This window comes from Brachypodium distachyon, chromosome 2 (genome assembly GCF_000005505.3).
Source record: "Brachypodium distachyon strain Bd21 chromosome 2, Brachypodium_distachyon_v3.0, whole genome shotgun sequence".
Classification (NCBI taxonomy): domain Eukaryota; kingdom Viridiplantae; phylum Streptophyta; class Magnoliopsida; order Poales; family Poaceae; genus Brachypodium; species Brachypodium distachyon.
In genome coordinates, this window is record NC_016132.3 from 26,904,793 (window position 1) to 26,931,801 (window position 27,009).

Sequence of the window (27,009 nt, forward strand, 5' to 3'; positions counted from 1 at the left end):
ATTTGGGTGGCGTAATGGCGGAATCATATCTGAGTTTGTTGGTTGCTGACCGAGGACTGGTGTAATTCCCACATTGACATACTTCAGCTTGTTTGCCAACTCCTTATCATCCACATGTGACCCAGACTTCTCATTCACATCCTCCGCGTTTCTGGATTCCGCTTGCTCCATTGGATTAACAGGGCGATCTTTTGTTCTCCCTGACGCTGAGCTGGTGCTGCCCACCGTCCTAAAAAGCTCTTTCTTAACCGATGACTCAGCTCTAACGATCCCAGATCGATGTTCTGCTAATTTGAATGGAGAGTATCTAATTTGGCGAAAGTCCAAGTTCAGGGAGGGTAGCCCTTCCATTTCCCTCTCACATTCATCCTTGGTATGACCCACTAGAGACCACAGTGCTTGCAGAACCATGGGGCTCTTTCATATTTGATCTCATACCGACGAATTTCCTTCCCTTTTCCTCTACTTTCAATATGCGGATGCAGATGCTTAGCAACTGGCCACTCTAAGCGAACACGGAGGAACTTGTGCCTACTACGCCCATCGGCTCCCACGTCCACCTCTCTCACCTTGCCTAGCAATCCCCCCAGAGCATGGCCGACTTTCTCAGTTTGAAGACCAAATTGCAGATTAAAGATTTGCACCCACACAGGGAAGGAATTCAAGGTCACATCAGACATACGTGTATTGTTCCCCATCATCGCCACAATTACAGCATCATTACGATGTAGCCACGGTCCTCCACGAAGCACATGGCGAAAATCCTGCTCGGATCCAAATGAAAACAGGAACAGACGATCTTCGAGCTGCTGGAAATTCACATCTGATCGTAGCCGCCACATGAAGTTTAGATCATCAAGCATGGCACTAACAATAGGAACCTTCGTTGAGTAGTACCTCATGAATACTGACCACGGTTCACCAACATCCTCCTCAAACTCATCCATATCCAGATCAAAAACTCCATCTTCAATAATAGGGTTCCCACCATGCAAAAGCTCCTCTGGATCAACTTGCTTGTTCGTATCTCCACTATCATAATTCTTATCATACCCTCTTCACCAGTTGCCGCCATTTATATTGATTGCATTGATGCCCTTGAAGAGTTCGGGAAGGTTGTTATTGAACATTGTCCGAGAGAAGCAAACCAGGTTGCACATGAGCTAGCTAGAGTAGCTAGGGTTGATCCACCGCATGTTTGGCTGGACAATCCTCCAAGTTTTATTAATTCTCTTCTCATCGATGATGTTACTCTTGTTTAATTATTAATAAAGCTAGCCATGATGGGGCCGATGGATTTTCTAAACCGTTAAAAAGCATAGAAACCTGAAGTTGGCGGAATGGTTTGAGTTGCGCGTTAAAACCGTTCGTCGTGCGTCCAATTGACAAATTACACCGCCAGGGGGGTAAGTGCAATATTCCCCGTGGGCCAGTTCTTAACATCATCATCAACGGACCATTGTAATTAGAGTTTGGTTAGATAGCAATGGGTCCCACGAGAACTTGCCACGTGCCATATGCTGACATGCGGGCCATGAACTAGTTGCACAAGACGCCATTCTTCCTCTGTCTTCTTCCTCGTCGCAGAGCTCGAGCCCACCACGACAGTCCCAAAGGTGGCGGCGCAGTTATTCTGGAAGACACCGGCGGCGGTCCATTCGGGAGTGGCATTGTCATGGGCAAGAGAAGATCCGGTACCCCCAGCCCACGAGCATGATTTGGCTTGAATCGAGTCCAATGTCACTGATTTCATTCGTTCCCCTTTTCTAGGGTTTGGCTGGGGGGCTGGATTCTACCTTGATTTGAGAGATGGAGTCACCCGAGGAAGCTCGTACTGAGTAAGTTTATTTCTCTGATGCAGTAAATTCATTCAATTCTCGCCGATTTAATTTCTTTCGGGCATTTTTGGTTGCAGGGGGAGGAAATTGATTTGGTTCTGGTTGGGATGAATGACCCCGCGACGGCAAGGAGCCAGTGATAGTGAGGTTTCGTCCGTGCATTGCGAAGCTAGACGACGGCACTGTGAAGGTGATTCTGAGGAATATGCACCTTGAGTTGAGAATCAAGGTGGATGGCGTCAGTGTTCAAGATTTCATACGGGAGTTGGGTAAGAAGGTGTTTTGGGGCTCAAGGCAAGTGGTGGAATTATGTAGCTATGTGGAGAGGCAGAGGGGGCAGAAATACCGAAGAATCACGACAGTACCGCAGCTTGTTGAAGCGATCGTACATGGTCGGAGAGCAGACGGGGATCCAGAACAAACAATTTATGCAGAGCTAATTGATGGCAGCGAAGACTCACCTGTAGGATTTGCTCGGTCGCAAGCTGTAGATGCCCTCCTTGATGCATCATTTCTTGCAGAGAGTTATCCTGTTAGGAATGTTGCTGATTTCGGTCCGAACAGTACAAATGGGCCATCTGTTGATTATAGTCAAGTAGATATTGATGAGCCAACAGATTTTGCTCCGCAAATTTTCTCCGAGAGAAAATGGGCCAAACTTCTTGGCATTCCATTAGCTGATGAAGAAGAAACTTTGCCACCGCCCCCTCCTCAACTGCGTGTGCCCCCAGAGCAACGTGGTGCTGACGAAGATGAAGTTGCCAGGATGTTTGAAGAAGGGGGAGATGTAATAGATGACATACATGATGAAGAGATGGGCGCGGTGCATGACGAAGATAATCCTGATATATCAGTGGGCACGTTTTGGTCTAGTATGGAGGAATTGAAGATGGCTTTCAGGTCTTATGCTCTGAAGAAAGAGTTTCAAGGTAGGACTGCATGGACTGACAAGAACAGGTTCACTGCGAAATGCAGCGGTAAGGATGGCAATATGTTGCCTTGTCGATGGTATATGTCCGCGAGAAGGCAACTGGACGGGAGGCTCATCAGGGTCAATCAGATGCCACACAAACACACATTTATGTGATCCTCGAGGAAAGTTACAAAAATGACTTCTCAAGCCTGGGTTGCAGAAAAGGCTAAGCCCATTTTGAGGAAAAAACCATACACAGCTGCAAAAACACTTCAAGACAACTTGGAAAGAGATTACAAATGCACAATGAGCTATAGCACTATGTGGAAAGGGAAACAAAGAGCCATGAAGGAGTTGTTTGCTGACTGGGGCAATACATTCATAATGTTGTACAACTTTAGAGCCGAATTGCAATTGAGGTCACCTGGCAGTGTATGTGAGATAGACACCTATGTACAAGATGATGGAAATGTATTCTTTTCTAGGTTCTTCATGGCCATGAAGCCTTGTCTAGATGGTTTTAAAGCAGGGTGTCGTCCATACTTGAGCATAGACTCCACTACATTGAATGGGAAATGGAATGGGCAGTTGGCTGCGGCCATTGCTATAGATGGCAACAATTAGATGTTTCCAGTTGCCGTCGGCTTGTTTCAGTTTGAGACAGAGGTAAATTGGACTTGGTTCATGACTCAGTTGTATATGTCACTAGGACATATGAATCCTTTGGCAATATGCACTGATGCTTCTAAAGGTCTTGAGTATGCAGTGAAAATTGTATTTCCACATGCAGAGCGGAGGGAGTGCTTCGGCCATTTGTGGCTCAATTTGGTTAAAAAGTTTCAAGGAAAAGTGTTTGGAAGAATGTGGCCAGCAGCAAGAGCCTATAGGCATGACACTTTCAAGTACCATATGGATAAGATGTTGTTAGTCTCTGAGGGGGGTTTTCCTAAATTTGGTGTATATCTGAAGACCTATCATTCTTTGTTGTGGTACAGAAGTGGCTTTAATACAGATATCAAAGTTGATCATATCAACAACCACTTGGCAGAAAGTTTTAACAGTTGGATAAGAGATCTGAAGGACCTGCCGGTTCATGAGCTCGTTGACAAGATCAGGATAAGAATAATGAATCTGTTCAATGTCAGGAGACAAATAGGTCATAAATTGCATCATGACAAGCTACCAACAGTCGTTCAACAGCTTGTATGCAAGAGTAGAGGACTTGGACACTACCATGTTGTGAATGCCTCAACTAACTGGGCTGAGGTTCTGAACAAAACGAACACGAGGAGGCATGTGGTGCAGATTGATTTACACGAGTGCTCCTGTCTTGAGTGGCAAGCAACATGGAAACCTTGTGAGCATGCTATTGTTGTGTTGTCAGCGAGAGATCAGTTGATGATGGGGGATTTTCTGCATGAATATTACTCAGTGGCCAGGTTTAAAGCAGCATATGCAGGAATTGTGCCGCCATTTACAGATGCATCACAATGGCCTGAGGTGGAACTAGGAGTTGATATGCATGTCCCAAACATAACTAGAAAAGCTGGCAGGCCTAAACAAAAACGTTTCAAAAATTTCTTTGAGCGTGGTGGTAAACCTGGGACGAAAGGTCAAATGAAAGGAGGCAAAGGAGGCAAAAGGGACAATGAGAAAGAAGAGAAGGAAAAAGAGGAAGAGAGACTAAAAACAAAGGCAGCCATAGGCATCAAGCACAGATGGAAGAAATGTCTAGAAATAGAACATCGTGTGAAGTTCCCTCTCTGCGTTTTCACTCCACCAAAACCTAGAAGGCAAGTTTATGTCCATTTCACTTTGCTTTTATATTGTTGTCCCAATTTCAAATGATTTTGACATAACCTTTTACCAGGGGTCGTGGAAAAAATAAGACTAACCTGGGATGAAGATGCCCCTCATCTAGAGAAATGCAAGAGTTGTCTAGAACCTGGACATCGTGCTGGCTTTCCTTTCTGTATTTTGACTCCACCGAAACCTAAGGGGCAAGTTTTTGTCCATTTAATTATGTAAATTTCCTATTGTAATGTTTTGATTTCTGACATTCTAATTTTGCAGGGCTCGTGGAAGAAAGAAGAAGAGTGCAGCCCCAGCTGAAAATGCTGAAGCTTCAGCCCCACCTGAAAATGCTGAAGGATGGACAGATTCAGCCCCAGTTGATAATGCTGAAGATTGGCTAGAAGAATGGACAGCTCCAAATGCTGATGTTGCTGCTGAAAATGTTGATGTTGAAATTGAAGTTGCTGCTGGTGAAGTTGAAGTTGATGATGAAGTTGAAGCTGAAGTTGAAGTTGAAGTTGCTGCACAAAAGGTGAAGAGGGTGAAAAGGCTAGTCAGTAAAAAGTCTCCCGTTAAAAGGACCCTTAAAAGGAAGAGAGCAGCATCAAAACTTTATTCTAAAGATGTGTGGCAGATGTAATTGGTACCAAATTTGTATGAGAACTATTTGTGTGAGCTATATGTATTTGTAAGAGAACCATTTGGACCATTTGTAGGTAAATCTTGTGTGTGTTAAACATTCGGATTTGTTGTTATTCATGTTTGTTGATATTCATGTTTGTTGGTATTCGCTGTCAACTAACTTCATCTGCTCAGCCACTCAGGCACACTAGTTGGAGGTGAAGTGAGGTAAAAAATGGGGCTCAAGCCTACCAAAATGACCCATTTTGTAGCAACCCTCCAAAACTCGACATTCTCTAAAGTAAAAAGTGAATGACAAAATGGAATCTCGTTGCAAAGTTATCAGCACAGCCGAAATTTCAAAACATTTTGACAAAATTAACTTGCTCAAAAGCACATTTTAAATTCCTCAAAAGCACACTTAAACCGCCTCTTAAAACCACACCTTGACATGAAAATTGAAATGCGAATGCAAATATGGCGTCTACTAACAAAGTTATTGCCATCTGCCAATTTTCAAATCATTCAGAGCAAGTTGATTTTGAAATAATTTTCAAACAAATTCGACCGTTTTCAAAATTTCATACCTTTTGGCATATTCATTTTTGTTTTACATCCCACACATAAATCAGCACATAAATTACCCTACTCCATGCCAAATTTCAGATCATTTCACGAAGAATTTAGGTCTCTATTCAAATTTGGTGCTTTTCAATTGAATTTCAAAATGTTTAAAAATAATATTAAACCGAAAACTCAAATTTTATTTTATTTCTCATAAATACTATCCAAATGGAGGAAGCGTATCAAATTTGAAGTTATTTGGATAAAGTGATAAAATGGAAATTTGAAAATGTAACTGGATCCGGAAGAATCAAGTGAGTGTTTCTAAAACATCTTAGAGAGATGTGCTACTTTGAACACTAGCCATGTTCATACATATTCAAAACAACCTGAAAATTTGCATGATATCAGAACATGCCAAACAATGAACACATGCAAGTTTTCGGATTTTTCTGCTCATTTTTTCATATTATTGTTATTTTTCCAAAATCAATAAACCTAAAAAGTCCCAAAAACATGCCTGACAAGTCTCAAATCATGAATTTTGTCATGTATGAAACTTCTATCACCTTTCGATCAATCAAATGAAACTTTCATACCACTGGTAGAAGTGCATTTGACAAGTGTAGCAACCATTTTTGAATTTCCTACCGAAATCTTGATTAATTCAAAATATGTATGATATATAGTTTCCTGCATCCAGAAATTCTGAAATTTGTACACATGACCCAAGTATCACGCAAAATATTCTAGAAAAAGTTTCATTCCAAATATCATTTAACTTGTACACATAATTGCCTGCTGATGAATTTCTGCATCAAAAATTCCTTTCCTTATCAGTGGCGGGCCCTGCTTTCCTGACCGCCACTGGTAAGATAGCACCATTCTACTCCAAGTGGTGTGTCATGTTATCATTGGCGGGCGCCGCGTCACTGCCCGACACTGATAGCATCTATCCCCTGCTTCCCCCCCCCTCCCCCGCGACAGCGCATGGTTTATGAAGTGAAAGTTGTTATTTTTTTACTTTCTATTCCTCATCTCCGATTCCTCTCTCTTCTATTATTCACTGTCACTCCCCTTCTCCTTCCTTCACTGCCAAGCTTCCACTCTCTCTTCTCCACACCGAAATCCCCAAATCCCTAGCTCAAATCTCCCATTCCTCTCACCATTGCTCACCTCAAGCTCGGAATGGAAGCAATGCCGGCCGAAGAGGAGCTTGTTGCTGCTTTCGAGCTCCTCCACATCGGGGATGCTCCAAATCCGCCCCAAGCGCTGGCACCGACGGTCATTGGCATCGTCATTGCTGCGGCCGCCGATCCACAGCCCGGCCTAGCTGCGCCGGTGCTCGGTGGCCTGCCCCCAGGCTATGGAGATTATGCCCCCGTTGTCGGCCTTCTTGCCGGCCCGGTTGCAACACTAGCTATAGCGGCTAGGGTTTGTAGCCAGCTCCGCGGCCTAGCAGCGGCTGGCGGCCCGCTTGCCATTGCTCAGGGCGCGGATGGGCGAGGCGGCCCACTCGCCATTCTAGCTCAGAGCATGGATGGGCGAGGCGGTCCGCTTGCCAGTGCGGCTTCGGGTGCGGGGTCTCCTCCGGCCGCTGCCCGCCGTGGCCCACTCGCCCTTGAGGCTCCGGCCGGTGCCGCGCGTGCTGGGCCGCGTCACGCCTCGCCGACCGGGGGAGCGCGCCCGCCCGTGCGCCAAGGCCCAATCGGCGTCAGTGTATGAGCTATCATTCGCGGGTACCCAGTACGCTACGATGGCTTAGGATTGGCCGTGGTTGGCTGAGTCAGACAGTTGTTGCCACCATTGTAGCACTAGTTGGCTTACGATTGGCCGTGGTTGGCTCCATTGTGCGGCGCCGTATGCCTGCTTTCTACTGGATTTCTGCAGGTTCTGGAGTTCAACAGGTGGCCGGAGGAGGTGAAGCACGGCCACGAGGCACAATCGTCGCCGAGGACGAGGGCCTCTTGCTGCTTGCCATCACCGTGCGGCATGAAGTACGTATTTTTGTGATGGGAGGTGAGCTTGATATCTTCACTGCTGCTGTCATGATCACCACAGTGTTGAGTTTCATTGCTCTATTGTGCTATTTCTTCTGGCCCTACTTCGTCTGCCTCTACAACAGAGCATGAGCAGCGGTAGTGCTCGGCGCCAAAGGAGAATATGGCGACTACGGGATGCTCGATATAGTGCAAGCGTCGTCCCCCATTTTGTTTTGGATAAGCCCGACTACATATTTCGTTTGGTTTCAACCTTTTGTTAATTTCACCAAGTGAAATGGGTTGCAAATCAAACGCCTCTAATATTAGAAATGTAACAGTACTTAAGAACAGTACTTGAGCTAGAGATCAGTTATGACATGCACTTATTCAGATATTTCAGCTTCATGCATTACACCATTACGTGACATGAATCTCTTAATCTCAAATGCTAGACTAAACCATTAAGCCATCTCCTAACTACAGCAACATCCCCTCTACATGTAGGGGTTTCTCACAGTCAAAATAAGACCCAACATCACAACACAAACAATTTGTAAACATGAATCTCTTCTTTCTTCAATTCCACATTCTTGGTAAGCTTCTCATTCATGATCTTCACCTATTCCAAAAACGGCAAAAACTCATTTCCAGCACTTCCAGCACCTATGCCATCATGCCCTTGCTCTCCTATCTTCTTCACCTCTTCCTTCCTCTCACCCATCTCACGGGCTCTCCCCATCTCACACCCCTGCAACAATCCATCTACTTGAAGCTTCTCCACATAAGCATCCATCCACATGAAAAAGGTACACTTCCTCAAAACCTACAACAACAACAGAAAAGCAAATCAATTTGAGAGCCCCATCAATTTCGGCCCCAAACATTGCAAACCCTAGAATTCTCAGAATGCAAATTAGAGCAAAATTGAATCAAAAATCTGTGAAATTGAATCCCAAATCAGAGTAACAACCTCCTTGCTTGTGGGCCGCTCTCACATTTCACGAATTCGTGCCCGAAATTACCGTTCTCCCGTTTCTTGCACGTCAAGCGCACCACCGGCTCCACCCGTGGGCAATCGGGGCACCAAGTTAGGGGAACCGGGCCATACCTCGGCCACGGGCTGCTTGGAGAGGCGGAGCTCGTCCTAGACATCTTCTCGACCCAAGATTGACGGTGCCTTGACCTAGTGACGGCGACGCCCACGAGCGGCAAATGGCGGGTGCGGCGATCCTCCGCGGGCCGCTGGCTGGGGCCGGCACTGGGGGCGGCCACCTAGATAGCCGCGCTAGAGCAGCGATGGACGAGAAGGAAGGCGAACCAGCGGCGGGGATAGAGACACGACGGGCGCGGCGGTGGGTTGTCGGAACAGAGGAAGCAGAGGGGCTGAGCAGAGGGGGCTCTCGAGCAGAGGATGGCGTCAGGGGATGGGGACGAACACGCTGCCCCTTTTATTTTTCTCCACGTGGGACCACATAACAGTCAACAGCTGACAAGTCGGGACCACTAAAAATTCTCAAGTTCTTAAATGTCGGACCCCACACGCAACGGTTCAGTCCTGACATGTAGGGCCCGCAAACTAACTAACAATCTCCAGACTGCATCTTAGAACGCCCCGATTTGGTTTCTTGCACTTTAACCCAGATGGTGCAGATTGTGACCGCAGCCGTCGCCCAACGATTCAACATGTGCAGTGAGACGTTTGCGGTCATTGTTTTGTTCCTTCCACCTTTGACGGTTTTCAAAAGCAATTATATCAACCATGATGGCCTTCCCTCAAAAATAAAACTGCACTTGCTGAACTTAACCGAGAGATTCTTGGAGGCTAAACCCGCTGCAAGTTATGCCACTTGCCAGTTTGGATCAAAACTTGTAAACAAACAATCAGTAAAAGCTTGACTGAGAGTGCAAATAATTCCAGCATCCTAGTAGTTCACAGGAACCAACATCTTTCGTGCATTTTCCTCTATTTTCTGTTAACAATGGCAGACAATGAAAGTCAGAGGGATGAAGCTCTCTCACCAAGGAAATAGAAAACCAGAGATTTCTCTACACGTTTGTTGAATGCGTATTACAATAGTGGTGAACGAGACTAGAGAAGCCTTGAACAACACCATTCCTATTATTGAAGCCTTAGATGCTCGCCTTAAGCTGTTGAACAAGCTCAATCTCCTGTCTCATCTGCTCGCCCTGCGGCTACAACCAATGGACCACAACACCGTGCACTAGCTGGTCCTATTCTAGGAAAAACAACGTAGAGCGGACCTATGCTGCAGATGCAGAAGTAGAAGACCCTCTACGCCAACACCACAACCACCATGGTACGAAAAGAGAGCCACCACAGGAGGTGCGTGACCGTGATGATCCTTTAATGAAAATAAAATTTTCAATACCTCCTTTCGCTGGTAAATATGATCCGGATGCATATCTCACTTGGAAAATGGCCATAGGACAAAAATTTGATTGTTATGATATCCCTGATGATAAAGGAATACAAGCTGGCACTTGTTACTTTACTGATTTTGCATCTATCTAGTGGCAAGAATATCGACGTACTAACGTAGATGTACCTACTACTTGGGAGGGTATGATAAGAATTATGATAAGCCGTTTTGTACATTCATACTACTCTCGAGACTTATTAAATAAACTGCAATCTCTAAAACAAGGTAAACATTCAGTAGAAGATTATTTTCAGGAATTGCAAATTGGCATGCTACGATGTGGATTAGAAGAAACACCTCAAGCTAAAATGGCTAGGTTCTTTGGGGGGCTAAACAGGGAAATTCAGACCATACTTGACTATAAAGAATATAATTCTATCACCTGTTTGTCCCATCTTGCTTGTAAAGTTGCAAGGGAAGTGTAGGATAGGCAAAGGACAAGAGGCCTTTGTGGGGCTCCTTTTGCAGGTTGGCAACGACAAGACAAAACAACTCCACTGTCCTCCAACTCCAACTGCACAACTGCACCAAGCTCCTCCAACTATCGTGCACAATATGCACCCTCGACTACACCTACCCATGCACCTGAGGTGAGTAAATGTACAGCACCGGCCCCTGCACCAAGTGCATCTTCAGTTAATTCAACAAGAAGATCAAGAGATACACAGCGCCATCGCTGCAAGGGTGTTGGGCACATGATGAAAGAAACTCCAAACAAAGGCTCTTCTAGTCAAGGATGATGGAGAGTACACCTCGGCCAATAATGTGGAAGAAGAATATGCTATGCTTGCAAATGACGGTAACCATGATGATAATGAGGATGAGGAAGAACAATATGGAGTTTTTTTTTTACGGAAAGCTTTAGGCCATAAGGCCTATTGCATATATTAAAATAAAATGTTATTTACAAAATAGTGAAAAAAAGAGTTATCTAAATCTCTCAATCCAGGCATGAAGCCTCTTGTATTTCTTTCTTTTGGCTCTATGGAAGACTAAATTAAGATCTTCCTTGAAAGTTCTTCTGCATCTATAAAATGATGGAGTAATTCCATTAAAGATGAAGTCGTTTCTAGCTTTCCATATGCTCCAGGTTACCAGAGTACTGATCTCCATATGGGATGGGGCATTTAGCTCCTGTTTGATAGAACAAAGATTTTCATGCACATTGTCCCTTGGAGTGAAATCTGGACAAATGTATCTCCAGCATGAACAAGAGAATTGGAAGTGAAAAAAGAGATGATCCCTTGTTTCCATGTGAGATTGATTGCAAAGAACACAAGTGTAGTTTGGGAGGAAGAATTGCCTCTTGAGTAACATTCCCCTAGTATTCAGCCTATCAATCAGTAGAAGCCACATGAATACCTTGTGTTTGAGTTGATTGCAGGATGTCCAGCTCCACTTGAATGACTGGGAGATGTCAATATGAGTGATGACGAGTTTGTATGCTTTGGCAGTGGAGTATCCAGGAAGCTTCCATAGATATGTCCATATATCCTGATCTTCATTTTGGGGCAGGGATTCCATAAAATCAATGAGTTCAATGTATTGCTCATGTGCCTCCACAAAGAGAGGGGTGTGGAATTGCAATATAGCCTCTGGAAGTAGCCTCATATTTGAAAGGGAGACATGTGGATCTTTAGCAAAAGGAATGCAGCTGCGACCATGTATCCTTAAGGGGGGCGTTGTGCCATTTGTCCTGCCAGAAGATGACAGTGGTACCCTGGGCAACAGTACATTGTGCAAATTCTTTGAATTGATCATGAAGTTTCAATGTGTCTTTCCACCGGAATGATGCATCAACGTTTGTGTGTGGTGGGAGATTAATGGGATAGTGCTGCTCCCAAATGAAGTTGACCCATGGAAGGTCCATTTTATTGTAAAATTTGTGGAGGTTCTTCATAACGAGCGATTTATTTTGGAGCTCAAGATTAATGACTCCAAGTCCTCCTTCCTTCTTGGGCTTGCAAACCATTTCCCATGCCGCAAGTGGTGGATTTTTCTTGGTCAGGTCACTCCTCCTCCATAAGCAGTGTCTTACGTATTTGTCGATCTGGGAAATCACTTTTTTAGGTAGGACAAAGGTGCTCATTTGGAAAGTGGGGAGAGATGACAGCACAGAATTAACCATCTGCAATTTTCCATCATATGATAGCATTCTAGAGAAGCATGTTAGCCTTCTTTCAATCCTTTTGATCATGGGCATGAACTCTTCAATTTTTGGTTTTGTGGTACCCAAAGGCAGTCCTAGGTAAGTGAATGGAAGTGTTCCCATCATGCAATTGAGAATGTCAGCGAAGTATTGACCTCTTTCAGGTGTCATATTCAGTGGAATAAGGTTTGATTTCTGGAAGTTGACCTTGAGTCCAGTTGCAGTGTGGAATTGGTTTAGGATATCTTGCAGGGACTGCAACTGAGCTTCATCTGTCTTCATGATAATCAAGGTGTCATCGGCATATTAGATTATGGGGAAGTCCGGGCAGGCATTGGACTGGATGGGGCATGCTAAAAGGCCTTGGTGCATAGCAGCATTGAGTGGTCTGAAGTAGGTCCGCCACAATAACAAACAGAAGGGGTGATAGTGGGTCACCCTGTCTCACACCTCTTTTGCAGTGAATCAGTTTTCCTGGGACTCCATTGAGGAGAATTTGTGATGTAGCTGTGTGTAAAATCTTGGTAATCTACTAACACCATTTATTTCCAAAACACATGGCCTGCATAATTTGAATAATTGCCTTGTATTCCACTTTATCAAAGGCTTTTTCAAAGTCAAGTTTCAGAAGGACAGTCTCTTTTTTGGTTTTGTGACATGCATGAATATACTCAATGCCAGAGCAGTATGGAGTTGAAGTTGCAGATAAGTATATCGGTCTCATTGGGAAGCATGTGCTTAGGGCGCAAATGGAACAAGCAGAACAAAGTCAGCGCCAGAATCTGTTTCAAACTAAGTTTGTCATCAACAACCATTCATGTCGGGTGACCATTGATGGAGGGAGTTGCAACAATTTGGCCAGTATAGAGATGGTTGAAAAGCTTGGCTTGGTCACAAAACAACACCCAAGACCATACTATATCCAATGGTTTAAGAATTTTGGTAAGCTAAAGGTAACTCCCATTGTGAGGATCCATTTCTCGGTTGGTTCGTATCACAATGCAAGTTACCTTTAGCTTCCCACAATTGTTAAACCATTGGATCATCATGGTCACGTACCTCCCATTGGTGGCTGTCTTCTCATACCACGGTGGTGAGATAATTTATAAGGTAAAACTTCTTCCGTGGGAGGCATTAAGGTAAAACTGTGAGAAGAATTTATAAGGTAAAACTTACTTCTTCCGTGAGCCCTTTGTGATTGCAATTTTGAACTGCTGCAACCTTCTGCTCACTGACATGTTGGCATGCATAGCCCTTTCCTCCTTCTGTCGTCCCTCTTATCTGCATGAACAATCCCCTTCGCACCCTGCCTGCAAAGAAACCACATGGGTTTGAATTTGAATTTTGATATGTTTTTCAAAGACACGACCGATTCGATTTTAATAGCTAGGGTATCCTTACTATGCAAATAAATCATCGAAATAGAATCATAAGCATCAGGAAATCCACCAGCTGGGCATCGCGAGGGAGGGGGAGAGGATTGGCTATGAGGCGCTCCTGACCTACATTGAGCTCTTCAACAAGCCTCTCTCCACCGAGCACATCTCGGCGTTGTTGTCCCTGTTTGGCTGGGAGAGCGTGGCCTCGCCCCTGGAAGAGGGTGAGCGGGATGAGGTGCTGGTTTAGCCAGCATCTCCCCTGGTTCGTGGTGCTAGTGGGTGGAACTTCTCATGGCTGACCCAAGCATTAGTGTTTTAGTGTAGAACGTGCGTGGCTTAAACTCTCGAGCCAAACGCACCGCGGTTCGTCAGGTTGTGGCTTCTTCCGGAGCATGTATTGTGGGCCTGCAAGAATCTAAATTAAACTTGGTTTCGTGGTATGTTGTTGAGGAGTGCCTAGGGCCTGATTTTCACTCCTTTTTCTTCTTGCCGGCGGACGGCACTCGTGGCGGCATGATCCTTGCGTGCAAGGGGGCCGTAGTCCAATTAGCCAACCCCCATATTTCCGAGTTCTCTGTCTCGGCTAGCGTTTCTTCTAGCGCCGGTCCGACGTGGTGGATCACCGTGGTTTACGGTCCCCAAGAGGACGGGGATAAGTTTCGTTTTCTTCGGGAGATGCACGACGACCGGGATCTCATTGCTGGACCGTGGTTCATTGCGGGTCACTTCAATCTCATTGTGGATCCGTCAGACAAGAGCAATGAGTTGGTCAATAGGAGGCTTATGGGAAAATTCCGAAAAGTGTTGCGGGAGCTTGAGCTCAAGGAGCTTTACCTTAACGGGAGGCACTACACGTGGTCGAACGAGAGGGAGCGGGCCACACTTGAGAAACTCGATCGGGCCTTCTCCACGGTGGACTGGGAGACGGCCTTTCCCAATGCCTTCCTATCGGCCCTGGGCACGGCGACCTCGGACCACTGCCCCTTGCTTGTGGTTCTTGAGGCCCAACTTCTTAAAGGGCGTCGTTTCTACTTTGAGAGTTTCTGGCCCAAGGTGGACGGCTTCTTGGATGGGGTCAAGTCAGCGTGGGATGCGGCCGACTCCCCTCTAAACCTGTTCAAGCGGCTTGACGTCAAGCTTAGACGCACGGCGAAGAGGCTTAGGAGCTAGAGAGATCGCTCTATTGGCAATGTTAAGCTCCAGATTCTTGTGGCCACGGAGCTCATTCTTCGCTTCAATGTGGCTCTGGACACTCGTTGTCTGTCGTTGGAGGAGAGGGGCCTCCGCAGAACCCTCAAGCGAAAGTTGCTTGGCTTGGCCTCTTTGGAGCGTTCCATTGCCAGACAACATTCTTCGAGAACTCTTTGGCTCCGTGAGGACGACGCTTGCACGATATTCTTTCATCTACATGCGAGCCATAGGAGGAGGAAGAATTTCATATCTCACCTCCTCGTGGATGGGGTCCTTGTGACGGATCATGACGAGAAAGCCGTGGATGTGGATGATTTTTTCTTCGGCTTGTTGGGCTCGGCCCAAGACCGGGAATTTTCCCTCGATTTCAAATTTTTGGATATCCCGGGCTGCGATCTTGCGGAGCTTGAGAGGGATTTTTCCGAGGAGGAGATCTGGGAGGTGGTTAAGGCTCAAGAGCTTGACAAAGCTCCGGGGCCGGATGGATTCACTGGTCGTTTCTTTTTGTTATGCTGGGAGATCATCAAGCGTGACGTGGTGGAGGCTTTCGCATCCTTGGCTCGGCTGGATGCGAGGGGGATGGGGGCCATCAACTCAGCCCTCACCACCTTGCTTCCCAAGAAGCAGGATGTGCGTGAGGTGCGGGATTTCAAGCCGGTTAGCCTGATTCATAGCGTGGCCAAACTTTTCGCAAAGGTTTTGGCTACGAGGTTGGCCCCGGCCCTCCCTCGGTTGGTGGAGCCGCATCAGAGCGCCTTTGTGAAGGGTCGTTGCCTGCACGACAACTTCATGATGGTCCAAGGCACGGCAAGGAAGCTGCACCAGGCCAATTGATGCGGTTCTTCTTAAGCTCGACATCACCTAGGCCTTTGACACTGTGGATTGGGCCTTCCTGATGAGACTTTGGTTCGTCGTGGGTTTGGCCACCGCTTCCGGGCGTGGATTTGTGGCCTGCTTTCCTCGGCCTCGACGCAGGTTTTGCTCAACGGTATTCCTGGTGAGTCCATTGAGCATAGGAGGGGTCTCAGGCAGGGTGATCCCCTGTCGCCGATGCTCTTTATTCTGGTTATGGACGTGCTCCACTGTCTGATTGAGAAGGCCGCAGCGTGCGGGCTCTTGATTCCTCTGGCGGCGAGGGGTTTCTCCCATCGCACGTCCATTTTCGCGGACGACGTGGTCACGTTCCTTCGACCCTCCTAGAAAGACATTGTGGGCTGTTCGAGGTTAATCTCAGACTTTGGTGCTGCCTCGGGCCTTTGCACCAACTTCGCCAAGAGCTCGTCTCATCTCATTCGGTGCTCTGACGAACAGCGCTCAATGGTTGGGAATCTTCTTCAGTGTGCAACTCGGGACTTCCCCTGCACCTACTTGGGACTTCCTCTTGGGCTTCGCAAGCATATGGTCAATCAACTTCGGCCGGTGGTGGACAAGGTGAAAGGCCACCTGGCCTCGTGGAAGGGTGGCTGGCTGGTGCTCATCAAGTCCACGCTCTCGGCTATTCCGGTCTACCCCATGATGTCCCTCGATCTGCCGGCCAAGATTGTCAAGGGTGTGGATAAAATCTGCCGTGGGTTCCTTTGGAGGGGTCAGAAAGAGGCTCATGGGGGGCATTGTCTTGTGGCTTGGAAGTCGGTTTGCTCTCCCAAACCCTACGGTGGTCTCGGCATCCCCAACCCCCACTTGCTCAATCTGGCTTTGAGGGTCCGTTGGAGATGGCTGGAGCGTGTGGATGTCTCTAAACCTTGGAAGGGGTTATCCTTGGGCATTCCTAAGGAGGTGGATGAGATCTTTGAGGCGGCTACCTCTTCTAGGGTGGGGAATGGGAGTCGCACACTCTTCTGGACCGACCGATGGCTGCGCAACGTTCGTTTTGGTGATGCTTTCCCGGTGCTTGCGGGGTATGTCAGTGCGGGTTCACTGCGTCGTCGTACTGTCAGAGAGGCGATGAATGGCGTGTGGCTTGAGGACGTGGGCCCCGACCTGACTGCGATGGCCATTGCCGAGTTCCTAACTCTTTGGGAGTAGCTCCGGGACGTCCAATTGGAGGCCGGGGCGGACGATGTTTTGGTGTGGAATTGGGCCGACGATGGGGTCTATTCGGCCAAAACTGCCTATGCGAACCTCTTCGCAGGTCAATTGCGTGATCCAATGGCGTCTGTGGTATGGAACTCTAGGGCTCCTGCGCGTTGTCGGTTCTTCGCTTGGTTGGCGGCCTGGGGCTGATGCTGGACAGCGGACCGGCTTCGCAGGCGTGGTCTCCCACACCCGGCTAGGTGCCCCCTTTGCGACCAGGGTGATGAGACCATCTCTCACCTGTTGGTGGGTTGCGTCTTCTCTTGTCAGGTGTGGCAGTAGCTGTTGACCTGCTGGGGCCACGGGGATTGGTGCCCCGGTCCGAGGGCTGACTTGCGGGATTGGTGGACCTCCCAACCCCTTTCGCGGCGTGGGCGGAAAGACTTCCTGACGGCTTTCACTCTGGTCTTTTGGATCATTTGGCGCCATCGTAACGACATTGTCTTCAACGGGGTGTCTCCTTCGGTCCATTGGATCTTGTCTACCATCCGGGAGGAGTTGGATCGGTGGTGCTCTGCCGGCCTCATTAGGAATAGGGGTGTTGGTTCGGCCTTCGCGGTGAGTAGGTTGCTTGGTAGGCTGTAATTTCTCCTTTGTCTTTGCCCGGTGGGCGTTGTAGCTGTTTCTCGGCGTTGTACTAGCCTTCTGACTCTTCTCCTTTAATCGATGATGCATCCGCTGGGTTGCATTCTTGAAAAAAAACTAAAAGATAAATTCATTACCTTGACGGTGTGGCAGAGGAGTACGTCCTTCAAGTCCCTCCACAGAGCACACTCCAGCGTCCGAATTGGCCTCTACAGGACGTAATCCACCTCTATCCACACGACCTCAGATGCACCAAGACAAGAATTAACATGGTATAGTTGTATACCGATATGAGTTCAACTACAATATTTTGAGGATGTATGGACGCTCATTTCCGCATTTCACCTATAATAATTTGTATTACTGACTTTCTTTCTCTCAACAACTTACTTTTTTTTGTCATCCAGCTATTTATGTATTTGCGATGTTTCCTTGGATGCAGTAACTGCGTGTAAGAGCCCAACTGCAGCAAGCAGATGATGGTGAATGAACTGTTGCATCAAGGTTATCATCTCAAGATCAAGATTCAATGATGCACTGATGCATTTAATTAGAATGAGTTGTTCACATGTGCCACCTTTTTTTGACGAAAACCAGCAAAGAGCTGGTGGTCAATATATTAAGCAAGGAGAATGTACAGAGGTTTAACACTGCTCAAAGTACAAAGTTCATGGCGGGTGCCATTGTCTTCTAAGGGAAGTAGCCTTAATACAAAAACACCAAACAACAAGACCTATAGCCATGATAACAGAGCAACACTAGAGAAGTTCGCCATCTTCCAACCATGGAGGTCTTCTTTGATACGCTGTAAGAGGAAGAGAGAGGATGACCTTTTTGCTCGAAGACACCCGAGTTCCGCTCGGACCCGATGTGCCACCAAGTGAGCATAATTATTAGCGCACTCCAGCTCTTTCTCCGATCAATAGGAAGGAGCGATAGAGAGTATAACCACCAATCTTCCAAGGAGAGAAAAACAGTCGACGGGGCAAGCGAGAGAGGGAGAGCCAACCTTGGTAGAATTAAAGACCAATGAGCCGAGGAGAAGGAGCAATGAGCAAGAAGGTGGATACCAGTTTTCGGGTGGCAAGGGATGGCCTTGATGGCAAGCTGGTCCGCTGTGGGTGCTCTGTTTTGAATCATGATCCAAGCATTAAATTGAATTGAATTTTAGGCGGATCTTTCACTTTCCAAGTCAAGGACGGGAAGGAGGAGGCGGTTCTTCCAACGAACTGCAGAAGGTAAGCACTTTTCCCTGGGTAAGCACCATTAGCGGAGCGCGTCAAAGCGATGGAGTCATCACGGTCCGGCTGAAGACGCAGGTCTCTCAAAATGGCCCAAAGGCGCACAAATTGCAGCATCCATTCAAGATCCAGAGAGATTTTGCGAGTTTGAATCCAACCATTATCAAAGATCGCCTGGAAAACAGTGAGCTTCTTGCGCTTGCAGGAAAGGAAAATGAGCTCAAATCTGTCCTTAAGAGCTGTAGAGCCAAGCCATATGTCTAACTAGAAGGATGTCTTCTTTCCATTCCCAATAGTGACCGACGTGCAAGCTTGAAAGAGAGCAATGGAGGTTTGATCTTTTTGCAGTAGAATGCCATCAGAGATAAAAGAACTTGAGCCCCGATTCTTCCAAAGCCAACGAAGTCTAAGAGCACGACCCTGCAGAGCCAGGTTATGAATACCGAGACCACCATAATCAAATGGGGCACAGACCTTGCGCCAAGTGACCAGACATCGCGAACCAGAAGCCTCATCTGAACCAGTCCAAAGGAAAGAGCGTCTGAATTTATCCACTTGAGTGTCAAACCGGCTAAGCTGCTCGGAAGCAATTAATTGGTAGGTGGGGATAGCCGAGAGGACACCTTCACAAGGACCGATCTGCCCGCTTTAAAGATGAACTTGCATTGCCAATTTTGCAAGCGACGGGCGATCTTATCAAGCGTCGGTTGAAAGTCAGTCTTCTTCAGTCTAGTAGGCAAGAGGGGCAATCCGAGGTAAGCACAGGGGAAGGCGGCTTGCTGGCACGGGAACGCTAGCAGGCTGGCTGTGCCACTTTGTATTCTCGTTTTTTCCCTCAAATAAAACTTTGTATTCTCGTTCAAGCGAAGAACTCATTTTCTCCCGTTAGAAATGTCTTTGGATTTGTAACAATGGTGGACATTGTTTTCTTTTTTGCTCGCGGACCATGGCACATCCTATATGTTTCCTTGCCTCTTTGAAAAATCGTGCATGAATAACTCCTAAGCATCGATCCCTCGGTTTCTCAACCAAAAGAAGCCGCGGTTTACCAAAAAAAAATGAAACTATACTATTGTGAATAAAATTTGGTATATGGAAAAAAGAAGACGTCCAGGATATGATGAACCGAAATTCTGACTATTCTATGGACAAAACCAAAATTTTAAAACACTCACAAAAACTGAAATTCTGCATGGATCGAAGGCCAAAATCAATTTACTTGCTAATACGTGATCAATTCTAAGGTAACCAGCGAAAGATGTCATCTATAATCTTGATAGCTCCCGCCAATCTAGCAAGGGCTTCAGATTCTGAGATGGGATTTCTATCCTCGTAGCCACCGCAAGAGCCATGCATCAACTGGCAAGGTTACATAACCTTTGAGTCCATGTACTACAAAGCTATCGTCGATGTAGAGATCAGGCTTGGTTAGCTCAACTCCATTGATAACAACGGACTTGGACTTGGTGCTGGACGAAGTCGAAGAAGAGAAGGTAGAGTTCAAACAATAGTTAACCTTGGCAGTGGGAAGCGTTATTAACGAAGAACGGGACAGTTCGGAATAAAGGTAAGAGCTAAGTGCCATATGCTGAGCCATAAGGATTCTGCGGTCGCAGTGGGAGCACAAGGACAGGGCAGAGTCGATCTGGAACTGCGGACACGGTGAGAGAACCACGCCAAATCGCGAGCACATGTGAGTCCGCCATCAGTGGCGCCGCGGAAGCCATATCCTTGTAGCCGAGCAGTTGGAGCACCTTAGCCAGGTGCTCCAGCCTTTGGACCTGATCCATGGGTTGCGGATCCAGCAATCTGCGCCGTACGATCGACTTCGATCTGGATCCTGGAGCGTGCGATGGCCCAACAAGCAAGTACACACGGCAAAATCAATTGAATTGTACTAATTCTGATTTATTTCCTAATATGCTGCTTCCGTGGATCAATTTCACGCCGTGCAATCTGTTTCCATATACTACCGTGAAATGACGCCATAGAAATTGTGTGCTTCCATTGGCCTAGAAATTGCTTCAACGTGGTAAAAATTTGTATCCACAATTTTTGCGAGTATGGCTATATCTAAGTTGCCTGATTTTTAAGCAAAATGATTAAATCTAAGATGACGAATCAGATTCAATAGATTAGTATCTAGATCTCATTTTAAGTTTTTTTTTATGATTCGTTTTGAATTTTAAAGCACAAATCATATCCAGTGGGTGAGGAATCAATTTATCTCAAACTAAAAATAAGGCAACTTAGATATAGCAAAACACGTTTTGTTTTTAGGTCAGGAAATGTGCTTCGAACGATGATATAACTGTTTCCATAGTAAGTGAGGGTGTCATAGACTCTCTTTTTTTTTAACAGAAAGGTGTCATAGACTCACAGAGTCTATGAGGGTGTCATAGACTCTGTTAGACCATGCTGGGCTAACTAGGCCTAAACGAACAGAGGATTGAGCGAATATTCTAGAAGTTGTCCGGCCTTTCTTATGGTTTCAGCGGATAGAAGTGGAACAAAGAAAGCCTCAAGATATATTAGGGACACACTAGTCTTTTTTCCAATGAGGAATCTTCTCTTGTAATCCTAAGTTCCTAACCCGGCTGCAGTATATAAGCTTTCTACACGGATCTTTCCATAGAAACAACTTTAAAACTTTTACCTTCTACACAAATATCAAAGCAACCTCGGGAGATCTGTTCTACCGCTCGAGCATTTTGAAGTAAGACCAATACAACCACCAACACATCGTATGATATTACCTCGATCTAAGGGTCTGAACCTATCTAATTTTTTTTCTCTGGTGTTACCATTGGTGATCCACTGCCGTACACAACCTGGAAAAGGCAAAAAGTATGATATGTACGGAGAGGCTCACGCCCCATGTTACCACGATGATCTAGAGAGGCCTATCGACCGTCAAATTATTGTCGAATGCATTTTTGGCCATCTACAATTACTTGTAATTTGAGTACCGAGCTGATCTACCCTGTCGCGATAGCTTCTTTTGCTTTCCTTTTTTTCCCTCTGTTTTATACTCCCTCCGATCCATATTAGTTGTAGAAATAGTATATATATCTAGATACTTTTTAGCCATAAATGCATTCATATTTGGACAAATTTGAAACAATTAATATGGATAGGAGGGATTGCGTATCAAAAGTACATGTATATTTCTCTTTGCCCCAAGATTTCGACTCGACGGACATACACTTTCTGCCATATACCTCGAGCAAATTTGTGGTCAGCCTGATGTGGCGCCACCTTGCTATCCAGTAACATGGCAACTCCAATTTTAGCTTCAATACTACGATCTTCCGAAGTTTGATAATGGTTTTTTTTTTTCAAAAAGGCTTAGTTTAAGCATGTAGTGAGACATCGTTTTTCACGAGCCAACTAATTGCATGCGTTCTAGAATTACCATTGTAGCTATGCACAAGATAGATCGATTCGTATAAAAGGACAAAGCATGGCAAGAAAAATAAACAAGGTTCAGAACTCAGGGACACAACAATATAATAACGATAAATCTCTTGCATTGTCATTTATTCATCACAAATTTTGCATGCGTGCAACATTTTCACCCTGATCACTTCATACTACGTGCATACCCTATCACACATTCATGGTTAATTATGCACCGGGTCCGAACCACTTGTAACTTGTGTCTTCACGGGGTAACGCTCGTGAGGAGGAGAAGGAGATCCGTTATGCACCGGGTTCTCGCCGCTGGGAACTTCTGACTTCATGGGGCAGGTATCGTGAGAAGGAGTAGGAGAGCCGTTGTGCACCGGGTTCTCACCGCTGGGAACTTCGGACTTCACGGGGTAGCTCTCATGAGGATGAGAAGGAGAGCCGTTGTGCACCGGGTTCTCACCGCTGGGAACTTCGTACTTCACGGGGTAGGAGCTCTCATGAGGATGAGAAGGAGAGCCGTTGTGCACCGGGTTCTCGCCGCTGGGAACTTCCGACTTCATGGGGTAATAAATCACGTGTGGAACAGGCTTCACAATCTCATGGACATCTTCACTCGCCGTATGTCCGGGTGCAGGAGGGCCGTCGTTGTGTATCGGATCTTTGCCCTTGTGAACCGGTCGAGCCATCGCCGGCACCGAGGCAACTGCAAAGGCGATGGCGAGGAGGAGGACACACACGTGTGCAGAAGGAGCGGCCATCTTTGTTCTTCTCGTCGTGGCTAGCTATGCGTGCTTGCAAGCGTCGGTGGATGTTGCGATGGTGTCATGGGCTTGCTGTGCATATATATAGGCTGGTAGGACCGGCGGCTGATCTGCATAGGCATCCATGGATGGTAATCTTGTTTTTGGAATAAGCATGCATGGTATGTGTATTGCGTGCATATAACCATGATTGATTGGCCTCTTGCTGTCTTGCAAGCTAATTGCGATATTTTTCCTTCCATTTTACATTTCAGAATCGAATTTCCTTCGGAACGTCAAGCAGCTGATATGTTTCCTAGACAAGCCCAGTGTGCGTCCGCGGCTAAATTAGGAAAAAAAGATGTCGATTTGATTCCCTAAATTGCAAAAGGGGAGGAGTTTGCCATCTTGACTGCAAGTACTATAGATACCATTATCTCAAAATATTACAGGGCCGATTTTTTAGATCGGTTTTTTTTCAGAAACCGTGCGAAAATGCACGCCTATTTTCATTAAGAGAAAGACGGGAGAACCACCAACCACAATAGTATCAAAACAACACCACTCCCTAATAAGAAACTACTCTCTCAACAAGCCCACTTCTTTTCACCTACTTAGTCCAAGACGGATAACATCAAGCAAAATATGAACCTGCCTATCCAAATAACGAAAAACGAGAGTTACACTCAAGCCAAATCTCCGGCAGCAGCAAAAGGATGATAGAGCCCACCTTCTTACGAGCTGCGCCATGGAGCGAAGAGAGGAAACCGGCCCACCAGGCCTTGAGCAAATCCGAGGTGGACGGCGTCCAGAATCCCCAACCAAAGATGGATAAGACCTCAAACCAAAGGGACCTGGAAAAGGGGCACTGCAACAAAAGATGGTCAATGGTTTCAAGCTCTTGATCGCATAGCGGACAAGCAGCCTCGTCGCTGAGCCCCTTGCGCAACCGACGTTCACCTGTCCAACATCGGAGCAAACACCTTATGCTTTAGAGTGGCGCGTGGCCGCCGGATGAGCTCGAAGGAGATGCAAGAATTGGAACCCAGAAACATAGACTTGTAAGCAGAGCGCGAATCGAAACGACCGGATGAGGACCACTTCCACTTGTAAGAATCCACATCTGTGCTAAGAGGAGGCAGCACCAAGATGCATTCCAAGAGCACGAAGAATTGGGCAATCCCGGAAGCTGATAGACCCCAATGAATGTCCTGAACCTAAGCATGCAAGGGGATGGCCTGCGCCACGGAGCGTGACGAGGACAACTGCTTAGGAACGAGCAGTAAAACAAGAGGAGCAATATCTTGTACGCACTTGCACTAGATCCACCGATCTTCCCATAAAAGAGCCGAGTTGCTGTTACCGACCACAATAGAGAAGGAGGCGTGGAAGAACGCCGGACCGACCGGGCTGGTGAGATGCGGTGGCAACGAGAGGAAGGCACCCGACGACTTGGCAATCCACAAGCCCTTGCATCTCAACGCGGAGTTGAGAAGGAAGATGTTGTGGAGACCAAGCCCCCCGAGCCTCCTCAAATGACACACAACATCCCACGCAACCGGCAACAGCCCCCTTTAGCATTCGCCGCCCCAGCCCAAAGAAAACCGCGACAGATCTTGTCGATACCCTTGAGCACCCAGCCCAGCAAATCCAAGGCCATCCTATGATAAATTGGCAACACCGTAAGAACCGTCCGCACCAACACCAAACGACCCGTTGTGGACAACAACAAAGACGCCCTCCACGTGCAACGCATTAGATCGATTATTGTAGGGCCTATTTTTTAGATGGACTATGACCTATTATTTAGATCGCCTGTTGCCGGGCCTATTTTTTAGATCGACTATTGCGGTATTCGCATTTTCACTTTATGGCATGGCATCTGCATGCAACCATAGAAATTGCTTCGCCAGCAGACATACATAGTTGGCTTATTTTAAAGCAAAATGCTTAAATCTAATTAAATGAGGAACCAGAGAGCCATTTGATTAGCATGTAGATCTCAATTTATCCTTCTTTTTTCATCATCCCTTTCGAATCTTAAAGCACAATTCATGTTCAACGGTTGAGAAATCAAATTATCTCTAACCAAAAATCAAGCAACTTAGATATAACAAAACCGATATAACAATGTGTCAACAATGAGGGTCCAATAATATACTCAAAGAAATTCTAGTTCCTCGTTCGACCATTGCGATAAGTAGGTTGCATGCCTTCCACAATGTCGGATATTCACGGGTATCCCTGGCATTGTAGCTGCTTCGTGCGTTGTATTAGTCTTCTAGCTTTCTTCTTTTAATGGAATACACACTCATTGGGTTGCATTTTAGAAGGAAAACATATTGTCATCCTGAAAAAAAGACGCCTCTCCGACTCCAACTAAGTACATATGTGTTGAAGTAAAATAAAATCCTTATATGGGCTGGGCCGTAAATTCTACGTGGCGACGACCAAGTCAACATTTCCCAAGCACGAGTCAAGACGTCCACGTGACGCAGTCAATTCTACGTGGCAAAGAAAGACAAGTCAACAAGTCAAGCCTCTCATGCCATGGTCAAAGGGTCAAATGAGCTAAAGTAGTGGGTAAGAAAGGTGTGTGGATGAGACTTTTGGTCCATGGTGGACCATGGACCAACCCTCACTTCCCCCTCATGGTGCACACAAAAGTTATGGACCAAAGAGTTATTTTTATCATTTTGCCTTCATTTTTCTCTCTCCCTCAAGGGTAGTCATGGTCTTTTGTCATGGCCCCCTAGACTATAAATACCCCACCATGGGGGCATGTACCATTCACTCCCACTTGAATAAACTCAAGGGCAGAGGGCTAGAGTGCTCCCTCTAAGGTTCGCTCTAGCGCGCCGCTCTCGACTAAAAGTCGATCGGCCATGAGGAAGCCTTCTAGGGGCTTCTAGTTTCGAGGCTCCGAGGTAACATTTGTTGGCACGGGCTCGAAGGAGAAGGGGTTGGGTTAGAGTTCTGAGGGTATCCTAACCTCGATACTTGGAAAGACGCGTTCGGTCCAAGTACGAGGCGGCCCTGACGAATCTCTCACTAAAAAGTGTCTTGGGAAGATCCGCTCGGCCCAAACCCTTGGCTAACAACCCCCTCGAAGCCTTTCGTAACATAGGATTAAGTCGCACCCGCAGGGTCAACCGTACCTATTCAAAAAATATCGGCGTGTCAACTTGTCCAAGTGTACGACGACCTTCGCTATAAGGCCGGCGTACACGCCCTACTTTTATACCCGCACTTGTGCCATCGAGCGTTGGCACCCCTTACTCTAATTGTTGTCGAGAACAACAACAATATGAATTCCACAATGAATCATAATCACGAGTGCAATCTTTCTATATATTTTACAGTTTTTTTAAATCTGTCGTATTTCTGAAGGTCCTCTTTTTTTCTTCTGTGATGTAGGAATGCAGCTATAAAATATTACTCCCTACACTATGTTTTTAGATTAGAAGAAGGACCGCAGAGTTTATGAAACATGAGAATACACGCTTCCATGCCGCGGCAAGATTATCACCGTTTCGGCCCAGACAAGGCCGAAAGTTTCTCTGCGCCCCGGACCGGGTACAGATCACTTTGGACAGAAGCCGCAGAATATGTGGACAGCTTCATATTCGTCTTGTAGCGAGTATGTTCTCCTGCAGCAGCACGCATGCCGTGTGCCCTAGTTCGCCACTGTGGTGTCCCCTTGAACTATAAAAGGAGGCTCATGGCTTACACCCAAAAAAGGTTGGCATCAAGGTTAGTCCAGACATAGATGACTCGAGGTAGGAGAAGGATTGGGGTTCCGACCGACGAAGAGAAGAGCAGTGTCTGCTTCTCCCTCCTCCCCGGGTTGCCATAGTTTAGGCTAAAGCTCACCGCTCCTGCAAGCTCCTTGTAATCTTTCCTTGGTCCAGCCACCTCCATCAATACGCACTCAAAGTAGGACGTAGTGTATTACACTTCCGGATGGTCCGAACCTAGGTAAACGACCGGAGTTGAGGTCCTACCGTTGAAGTCCGGGGCACTCCTCGCGCCACTTTACCTAAACAAAAAAATGGATGCTTGCATATCTTTACTACTACTACTTAAT

The 27,009-nt window shown here is 46.5% G+C and overlaps 2 protein-coding genes across 2 annotated transcripts; one reads left to right on the plus strand and one right to left on the minus strand.

Moving 5' to 3' along the window:
- The first annotated feature begins 1,769 nt into the window (after positions 1-1,769).
- Positions 1,770-4,532, plus strand: LOC112270992. Its single transcript, XM_024459803.1, has 2 exons — positions 1,770-1,838; positions 1,916-4,532. Exon 2 carries the CDS (start codon positions 2,044-2,046, stop codon positions 2,923-2,925), a length of 882 nt encoding a protein of 293 aa, XP_024315571.1. The 5' UTR covers positions 1,770-1,838; positions 1,916-2,043; the 3' UTR covers positions 2,926-4,532.
- Positions 4,533-22,394: 17,862 nt separating this feature from the next.
- On the minus strand, positions 22,395-22,940 carry LOC104583179 (apidaecins type 14-like). Its single transcript, XM_010234958.1, has one exon. The coding sequence runs from the start codon at positions 22,938-22,940 to the stop codon at positions 22,395-22,397; it is 546 nt and encodes a 181-aa protein (XP_010233260.1).
- Positions 22,941-27,009: the final 4,069 nt, after the last annotated feature.

What these genes read in the sequence shown, in the direction of transcription:
- LOC112270992 (XM_024459803.1), top strand. Translation starts at nt 2,044, where the DNA reads ATGCACCTTGAGTTGAGAATCAAGGTGGATGGCGTCAGTGTTCAAGAT.
- LOC104583179 (XM_010234958.1), bottom strand. Translation starts at nt 22,940, where the DNA reads ATGGCCGCTCCTTCTGCACACGTGTGTGTCCTCCTCCTCGCCATCGCC.